General features: G+C 33.2%; 1 protein-coding gene across 1 annotated transcript; it reads left to right on the forward strand.

The window, feature by feature from the left end:
• Window positions 1-1,585: 1,585 nt before the first annotated feature.
• Window positions 1,586-5,244, forward strand: LOC108468587 (calcium-dependent protein kinase 34-like). Its single transcript, XM_017769468.2, has 8 exons — window positions 1,586-2,471; window positions 2,549-2,692; window positions 3,377-3,529; window positions 3,646-3,761; window positions 3,865-4,032; window positions 4,412-4,539; window positions 4,644-4,743; window positions 4,835-5,244. Exons 1-8 carry the CDS (start codon window positions 1,772-1,774, stop codon window positions 4,940-4,942), a joined length of 1,617 nt encoding a protein of 538 aa, XP_017624957.1. The 5' UTR covers window positions 1,586-1,771; the 3' UTR covers window positions 4,943-5,244.
• The last annotated feature ends 5,114 nt before the right edge of the window (window positions 5,245-10,358 follow it).

The raw sequence follows: 10,358 nt of genomic DNA on the forward strand, positions 1-10,358 counted from the left end.
AAGTGAGAAGAAACCTTTGGCACATTTGCGAGATAAGGCTCCCCTCTCTCTTTTTCTTTAAACAAAATTCATTTATTTGTATTTGGTTTGCCCTCCCCTTTATTCGTTTTTTTATGCGGTAGATAAATCAAAGAAAACAGAAACTAAATCGAAAGAAAAACGAGATTAAAATCACCTTGTGGAAACTTTTTTCTTTTCAAGCTTTTTTTTTGTATTGATTTTTTTCTGTTGTGTTGTGTGCGTGTGTGTTCATTACATTCCCTTTCTTTGGCTTTTGTAGCCGAAAGCAAAAATAAAGGAAAAAAGAAAAAGAATACAAAAATCTGCTCCCTTTTGTTTTCTTGCAGGTACGAAAGGCGACGTGGAGGCGCTAGGGTGGCGTACGGAGGCGTGCAGGGGGTCGTATGGAAGCGCGCTAGAGGCGAGGGCTGCGGGGCTCCTTGCTGCTAGGGTTCCTAGTTGGCTGAAGTTTGTTTAAGTTTTGGGCCATTTGGGCCAGGGGTATTTTGGGCTACTTGGGTTAATGTAAATGTTTTGGGCTGGTTTTTGATATTTAGACTGATGGACTGTTAATAATATTTAGAGTTTTACTTATTTTTGTTTTTTTATTATTATTTTAGGTTTATAGGCCCGGGCTAAATTGGGCCTCTACAAGGACAATCATATAAAGTATATAAATGTAATTCATGATTTTATTTTATTAATCAATCTATTTGAAAAAATTACAAGTATACATAGACTGAAATACTACACTAAGTGCACATCAGGTACATTCACCGATAGAATTATGTACAGAGAAAATTGTATTAGCAAGACGATACCCAACTCTTAAGGTTGGTTCTCCATTGCTTCTGCAGTTGAAAAGTGTTCTTAGAAAAAAAAAATACTTTTGAAAAGTATAGTAGAAATGTGCTACAAAAAAGTGTATTTGTTACTCTTTAGTGCTCTCCATTGTTGCCAAAATTACGGTTAAAACTTAAAATATCATTTTTAGACATGATAGTAGAAAGTAAAAATTAATTAAGTTGTATGATATTTAAAAATTTAATATAATGATATATGAAATATAAATTTCAAATACATTTTAAGTAATAAACATAAATTATTTGTAAATTTGATGATATATAAAATATTTTTAAAAATTAAACATAATAAATAATATTTAAATAATTATATATAATTATATACAATATAAATTAATCTAATTTTTATATACTTTTTAAATAATTAATATAAATAAGGGTATTTTGATAATTTTCACTTTTTAAACGCAAAAACCAAAAGTAAATATGCCCAAAATCCCAACTTTGTGTTTGGGTAGAAATGCAATTTTAACTGCAAAAACCAATTGTTCTTTATTATATCTATGGTGAAAAGACATTTTTAACCCATTTTCTACCGTAACGGAGAATACACCCCTAGAATAGCTCCGTCATTAATAGAAGTCATAGATCATATGATGAGAAATATGTTTTTTTTTTTTTCTCAATATTTGTCCTAAAAATCCTCAGGACCTTGTCCATAAAACATGTTGGATTTTCAAACATAGTCAAAAATCCTAAAATCCCTCACTATCAATACCATAAAAAAATTGTACACCCCAAATCAAGCTGTTGTATTACTAAATTTCACAAACTATTTTTTCTTATTTTTACTTGTTTTCCCTTTCAACCCCAATCAAAATTTCAATAATTCTTTATCTTGTTTAAGTTTAATCCCTTCCCTCATCACCCTTTCTTTTGTCTCGAGTGCTTCATCTTCCCCACCATACATGGGGAATTGTTGCTCTCGAGGCAACCCCGAAAGTCTGACAAACGAATTAGGCGTCGCCTCCCCCGAAAACAATGGTAACGTTAGCATTTGTTCCCGTAACGAAAGTTTCTCGAAAGCCTCACCGACACAACCGCCGGCTTCACCATCAGAGGAAGCTTCTCCTAAGCCTACTCCCAAGCCTAACCCAATTGGAACCGTGTTATGCCGTCCTATGGAAGATGTGAGGAACACTTACACCATTGGAAAAGAATTGGGTAGGGGACAATTTGGGGTTACCTATTTGTGTACCCATAAGGTAACTGGCGAGCAATTCGCGTGCAAGACGATAGCCAAAAGGAAACTCGTTAACAAAGAAGATATCGAAGATGTTCGTAGAGAAGTTCAAATCATGCACCATTTGACGGGACAACCTAATGTCGTGGAACTCAAAGGAGCTTACGAAGACAAACATTCGGTACATTTGGTGATGGAACTATGTGCCGGCGGTGAACTTTTCGATAGGATCATTGCTAAAGGCCATTACAGTGAACGTGCGGCCGCTTCTTTGCTTAGAATCATTGTTCAAATCGTCCATACTTGCCATTCTATGGGGGTTTTCCATAGGGACCTCAAGCCTGAAAATTTCTTGTTGTTGAACCAAGAGGAAAATTCACCACTCAAAGCTACGGATTTTGGTCTATCACTCTTTTACAAGCCAGGTAAAAACATAATCTTGTTAAAATTTTCAAGTTGGGGTCGATTTTCGGTTTCTTTTAACTCGGTGCCTTCGGAACAGGTGATGTATTTAAGGACATTGTTGGTAGCGCATATTATATTGCACCAGAAGTATTGAAGAGGAAATATGGACCAGAAGCTGATATATGGAGTATTGGTGTTATGTTGTACATTCTTCTAAGTGGTTTTCCTCCCTTTTGGGCAGGTAACTAAATTACATATACATATACATACATATATATATATATATATATATATATTAGAGTATGACACGTTCATGATGTGGGTGAAAAAAATTCATGGCGAAACTAGAAGGGTCGGCAGTGGCCTTGCCCCTCTTAAAAAAATAAGTAGAATTGTTTTAGAACCACTTTAAAAAATATAAGTTAGTATAATGGTAAATTTTCATTTTGTCACCCTCAAATATTTATAATTTACTTCTAGCCCCATAAGAAAAATTTATGCCTACACCCCTAAAAATATTTTAAAAAGATAAAAATACCCTCGTAATAATGTAACTTACTTTGTATAGAATAAATGTATTTTAGTCTTTTTTAGATTGAGTTAGTGCTCGATTGAATCGTGACACCAACTCAGTTAGAGATTTAATTTATAGTATAGAAAACACCTTCGTAATAATGTAATTTACTTTGTATATAAAAGAGTATTTTAATCATTTCCAAATTGAATTTATGCCCGATTGACGCATGACACCAACTCAATTAAGGACGTAATATATAGATAGAAAACACTTAAATTAAATTGATACTCAATTTACTCGTGATACTAACTCAATTAGTTACTCAATATGCTGTGTATATATATATATTATGCTGTGTATATATATATACATTCAACCCTGAAAACTAAGACAATTATTTTATGATAGAATCCGAAAATGGGATCTTCATTGCAATTTTATGTGGGGAAATCGATTTCAAAAGTGATCCATGGCCTGCAATTTCACCTCAAGCAAAGGATCTTGTTACCAAAATGTTAAACTTGGATCCCAAGCAAAGGTTAACAGCACAACAAGTTCTAAGTAAGTATATGCCCTTTTTTAACCTAATTATCTACTAACCGAACATAATATCGACTGTGATAAATACGACGCAATCGAAAAAAATCTGACAGAGTAAATGTATGGCCACCCAACAGATCATCCATGGATTAAAGAGGATGGTGAAGCACCTGATATTCCTCTTGACAATGCAGTCTTAGGCAGGCTCAAACAGTTCAAAGCAATGAACAATTTCAAGAAAGTTGCTTTAAGGGTAAAATTAATTAAAACCCCTCATTGAAAACACACCCCATTGGTTAAAAGGTTAAGATAGGTCCATATTATTGTATGAAACCAAGAAATTGTTGTTGTTGCAGGTCATTGCAGGATGTTTATCGGAGGAAGAAATCCAGGGGTTGAAGGAGATGTTCAAGACCATAGATTCCGATAACAGCGGCACGATAACGCTCGAAGAATTGAAGCAAGGGCTTGCGAAGCAAGGAACGAAGCTAACTGAATATGAAGTCAAACAATTAATGGAAGCAGTAAGTTCTGTTTCCAATTATTCAATAGTGCAACTTTATATGGTAGCGGAGTTTTGGGGCTTACTTAAAATTTTTAAAATTTTCAGGGGTCTAATTAAAGATTTCAAAAATTTTAGGAGTTTAATAAGAATTTCCAAACGGACTAGGGTTTAATTAAAAATGTTACAATTTTGAGAGGATTAATGAGAATTTTCAAAAAATTTGAGGGTTTAATTAAAATTTTTTAAACTATTTGAAGGTTTATTTAGAATTTTTTAAAATTTTGAAGGGACCTAGTTAAAATTTTCAAATATTTGAGCGGCCAAGCCCCTTCTAACTATATATATGGTGTTTTTTTTTTTCTAACTCCTCCATTCTTTTTTCTTTATTATAACAAAAGGCGGATGCCGATAGTAACGGAACTATAGATTACGAAGAGTTCATAACGGCCACCATGCATATGAATCGAATGGATCGGGAAGAACATCTGTACCGTGCCTTCCAACACTTCGACAAAGACAATAGCGGGTAACGATAGTCAAAACACAATGATACGATCACTGTTTTATGATCTATTGATATTTATTGTAATTGATCCCAATACTTATTGCTATCGATATGTTTACATTTAGGTACATAACGATAGAAGAGCTAGAACAAGCTCTCCGTGAGTATGGTATGCACGATGGCAAAGACATCAAGGAAATCATTTCTGAAGTCGACAACGACAATGTAAGCAATACACATACATGCATACATATTCCATTTTCTTAATAGAAAAGGGTTTAACTTACATAAAAAAGAATTCGTAAATTATTTGCAGGATGGAAAGATAAACTATGATGAATTTGTGGCAATGATGAGAAGAGGAAACCCTGAAGCGAACCCAAAGAAGCGGCGCGATGATGTAATGTTCGACAATTTGAATTAGGGGCGAAAATCACTATGAACATTCATTTGGGAAGGGCTCACAATGGAAATGGAATGGATTTGGATGTGAAAATATGCATGCATAAATTTGCACAATACAAATGGAAAATTGGGAGAGGATTTGGTTAATGAGAAGATGGCTAAAGGGAAAAGAAGGGGAAAGAAACAACTTTTTATGGTAACTTAAGGATTGTGAAATTTGATTGGTTTACTTTATTAACATTTTGTAATTGTGTAAAAAAAAAATCATTGGTTAGAAGATTTAGCTTTTATCCATACTTTTATAAATTCTGAATTTACAAATTGAATTTCTCTTGTTTCTTTTGTTAGAACGGTAAAATAAGATCTACTATAAAACTCAACAAATCAAGATCTATTATGTCAAATCATCAAGAATCAATCAAGAATAAAACTAGATGTGGAAGCATACTTGAATCCATCAATTTCTTGAAATCTTTAGATCTTATGGTTTTAATATTCCAAATTATCACACAAGTAATTCAAAAAATGTGGCTCTCTTTTTTCTAAAGAGGGATATTAGAAAAGTTACATATGTGTAATTTGGGGACCACAACCCTAATATATAATTTTTGCACATTAACCCTAATTTCCAATCAATCCATCATCAATTAGAAATTAGTTGTTAGAGTTTCTACACATATTTGTCCCCCACTTCATTTAATAACTAAAGCCCAATAAACCTTAACCAATTAGATTACTTTTAATTTGAGTTAATCTTTTATGATAGTAAATAGTAACATTTAATTACTATTATTATATATGTGATGTCCATATTTTCAACAATCTCTCACTTGGACCACATATATATTAATTACTCTGTAATTACATGTCATTATATAACATTTACTATCATATCCCAAAAGTATCCAGAACAATCTCGTCCATTAATTATGTTAAAATAGAAACAATGTAACTTTCGTTACATATATCGTAACTACCCTGAGTTCTAATAAAGCTACTCTCACTCCGATGCGAGCAGCTTTACGTTATACAAACTACCCTGAATTTGTGTGTTGTCTGTTTTCTATCTAGGATATTTTAGTTGTCGATTGTTCTAATGGTCCATGTGAGAATGAGGGGAGCTAGGTTAGGTGTATTGGGTAAGCCCGACGGCTTGGGTTTAGTTTCTCTTATAACGCTCTAAACCCGACTTAGACGTTACGGTCGAGTCTTGAGGAATTACATGAACTTGTTTTAAATTCCAAATTTTGAACTAGAAATGTGTGTTTTTCGAAAAATGTCAATTTTGACAAATCTCTAGCAATTTTTCAGAAAAATACATGTAGGTCTTATTTACTTAACAAAAGACGGTTAATTTGTTACTTAGTTTCACAATGGAAGTTTCAAAGTCATTAATTTGTAAAGCATGATTTCAAAATGTGAAAATGAATACTTTTGCAATTTATTAAAAGCATAATCCGGTAGAAAACCCAAAAAAGAAACATAAAAATAACGTCCAAAATATTTAAACAGTCCAACAAGTCTAGAGTTAAATTTAAAAACATAATCGTCTCATTTTATTAATTGAGAATCCAATCCGAGCTTCCGCACACCGCTCAGTCCTAAGTTTGTTGATTACTTGAGAAGATAATATATATATATATATATATATATATATATATATTTATATATATATAGGGTGACCTAACAAAGTTTGATGTGCAATTCAGCTCTCAAGCATATAATAGATATTAGGTAGTGAAACAGAATTCCATAACTGAACAGATACAAATTGCATGACAATTTTATGCAACGCAACATATTTCACATATCAGATACAAATGGCATGGCATAACATGCGATGCAACATATTTCACATATCAAATACAAATCCTACCCTTATTTGCTACACACCATCTCCGTCCATCTCTACACACTAATTAGGGTAATAAATACCCATCCAACCCCACACACTAAATAAGTGATCATTTGTCACTATACAGAAATGTGCAGTCAAGACTACCAGAAATAATGCAGTAATTCGCCAAAATCAAATAAGTGTGGTCAAGCTACCAGAATTGCAATCAAGCTGCTAGAATAGATATGTTGTTAAACCACCAAATAAGACAAATCATTAAACTGCCAACACTTCCTTCGTCACATAATTATCCAACCCCAATGCACATGCTGAAACATAATACATACTCAGATACACACAAATGAATCATGCTTATTTAGATTTCCCAAATTTACAGATCAAATGTTGAATTAATTACTGACATGCTTTCAGATGTTACACATAAAATGTCAGTACAGTAGATTTCATATACCAGTCATACATATCACACTACAGACCCTGCGAAGTAGCTAACCTCGAAACGCATTCAAATACGACCCTAACTAAATTTTACTGAAAATGAGTCCACATGGCTTGGCACATGGTTAAGAACACTGTTGTGTGGCTCACACGGTCTGGCACACGACCATGTGGCGTCGACAGTGAGTTTTTTTGCTTCGCGTCATCCATTGATTTTTCAAGAATATTGTCACACACCTAACATTTCTGGAAAACAATGATACGGCATACTTCCAAACCCTAAAACCAGCATTCAAAATGAAATTATACAACCCAATCCTTGCCCGGGCCCAATATAACCCCAAAGCCCACTAAACCCAAAAAACCCATTTACCCAACACCCAAAAACAGACCCAATAAACTCAAACCCTAGCCCACCAAGCAAACATTTTTCTTCAAAAAATCAGTCAAAGAAACCCTAGGTGCGCCGCACCTAGGTCTGCCATTGTCCCATCCACCACCGACGTCTGTCACCACCTACTCAGCACCGCTCCAACTACTCCTGCAAGATAGACACGCAAACAATAATAAAAATGATAGAAAAATGTATATAATGGCTTTATAAAAGCCGAAGGAAGGAGATTGTGAGGAGGTTTTTTTTTGGGGGGTAGTTTTTCATTAAAACACAAAGAGAAATATCATCAAGGGACTTCAAAAATAGTCACTCAAATTGCAAATAAGAAAAAGGACAGAAGCAAAGGTTTCTTTTTTTTTCTTTTTCATCTTTCTTTTCATTTGTCTCTTCCGCATCTGTTTATACATATTCCAATCTTAATCTGCTAAAACAATAAACACATATATATATATTAGATCTAAAAAATAAAAATAAAAAGAGTAAAAAATTTTACCTTTGGCGATTTCCGGCCACCGTGCACGGTGGCCAGCACGGCGGAGCAACGGCGAGAGTTACCGGCCCCTTTTGGCCGGTTCTGGGATTTGCCCAGAGAGAAAAACAATCTTTCTCTCTCATTTTTTTCTGAACTCGGAGGAAATGAATTTTTTTCAAAATTTTTTTGCTTTTATAGCTTCTCCGTACGGCGTCGTTTTGGGGCAAACACTTAATGACCAAAATGGCGCCGTTTAACACCTGACCCGGACTCCGACCCGAAAACCGCCGAGGATCTGCGTGTTTTTGAACTGAGGGTCTATTTGCGCCCTCAGTCCCTCCGCTTTTGAAGCCGGTTTCGATGTGGTCCCATTCCTTTTGATTTGTTTTTAATTTCACCCCTAGAATTTCGTTGTCGTTTCATCTAGGTCCCTAATCAAATGATGCATTTTGGACGAGTGGGTTTATTTCCATTTCAGTCCTCCTTGGTCACTCGCGCATTCATTTGGGTCCCTTTTGTCATATCTCTTTTTAATTGGCCCCAAAACTTCCTATTAGTTTCGAATTTAGTCCCTTTTAGATTTAATATAGTTTCGCATTATTTTTTACCATTTTATTTTTTTATTATTCTATTTACTACTTTCGTATTATTGTTGTTAACATATTTTATTATTATTTAGACATTTTAGTTTTAATTAATACTTATATATTTTATATATATTCATATAGTTGTCTTTATTATTATTATTATTATTCCTAATATATATTTTATGTATACACATTTAAATATTACATCATACCCCATATTATGAATACATATTAATATTATACCATATATATATTTTATAAATATTATATATATATATATATTATATTATATATATTGTGTACATGCTTTGAGTATTATCATTTGTTCATTTTAATATATATGTATATAGCTATGTAAAATCATTAATATCCTTTTTATTATTTTTTAGCACGTTTATACTATGTAAATATTTCAAAAATTGCATTCTTATTATGTATATATTTTTTAATACGGATACATTTTTTATGTTACGTGTATATATCATTAATATTGTATTTTTATTGTTATGCATATACCTTAATACTATATCATTTATACATTTTATTTCTCATACTATCTTATGTTTATGTTTTTTTTAAAACAATACCATGTATATGCAACTACTATATATCTATTTATATAGTTATTAATAGTTTTTATTATGATTACTTTTAATATGTATGTATTATGTATTTTACCTCTAATACTATATATTGTATATTCTACTATTATCATCACTATATTTATTATTATTATTAATTTTATTATTTGACATATTATTGTTATCACCTTTTTTTTTCTTTCTTACTATCATTGCATTATTATTAGTATTATTATTATTTTTATCATTGTTTGTGTTATTTATTTATTTACGTATATATCATTTACTTAAGTTTTTACTTTACTTTTTGTTATTTTTGATCTGTGATTATTTCGCGTGTTTGCTAATTTTGTTATTCTCGACTTTTATTTTATTGCTGATGTACGTAGCAACCACTGAAGAAGACCATCAAGAAGGTCATCCTTGGAAACTAAACTTTGATGGAGCATCAAATGCTTCGGGTAACGGAATTGGGGCAGTTTTGGTATCCCCAGACGGAGATCATTATCCCTTCACTAGTAAATTAGATTTTGACTGCACGAACAATATGGCAGAATACGAAGCATGCATCATGGGCATCCGTGTAGCCATAGAATGCAAGATTAAAGCACTAGAAGTATATGGAGATTCTGCGCTAGTGATTTATCAACTCAAAGGTGAATGGGAGACGAGAGATCCCAAGTTGATCAATTATAGAAATCTAGTCCTTGAATTGATTCAAGAATTTGATGATATCGTCTTTTGCTATCTCCCCCGAGAAGAAAATCAGATGGCCGACGCCCTAGCAACTCTAGCCTCTATGATCAAGGTGAACAAACAAGAAGATGTGAAACCGATCCAAATGAGTATTTACGAGGCTCCAGCTCATTGTTACAACCTCGAAGAAGAAGTAGAAAATGATGATCATCCTTGGTGCCACGATATCCTGCGGTATGTGAAGAATCGTGAGTATCCCGACCAAGCTACTAAAAACGACAAAAGAACTTTGAGAAGACTAGCCAGCGACTATGTCTTGGACGGGGAGATCCAATACAAAAGAAGGAAGGATCAAGTACTGTTAAGATGTGTAGACACTACTGAGGCCAGGAAAATCTTGGAAGAAATT

The sequence above is a fragment of the Gossypium arboreum genome, chromosome 8, assembly GCF_025698485.1.
Source record: "Gossypium arboreum isolate Shixiya-1 chromosome 8, ASM2569848v2, whole genome shotgun sequence".
Lineage (NCBI taxonomy): Eukaryota > Viridiplantae > Streptophyta > Magnoliopsida > Malvales > Malvaceae > Gossypium > Gossypium arboreum.

Bases quoted from the DNA above. Each gene is read 5' to 3' on its own strand.
- LOC108468587 (XM_017769468.2), top strand. From the start codon at position 1,772: ATGGGGAATTGTTGCTCTCGAGGCAACCCCGAAAGTCTGACAAACGAA. The intron at 2,472-2,548 runs GTAAAAACATAA...CCTTCGGAACAG, and splicing joins ATCACTCTTTTACAAGCCAG to GTGATGTATTTAAGGACATT. The intron at 3,762-3,864 runs GTAAAATTAATT...TTGTTGTTGCAG, and splicing joins TCAAGAAAGTTGCTTTAAGG to GTCATTGCAGGATGTTTATC.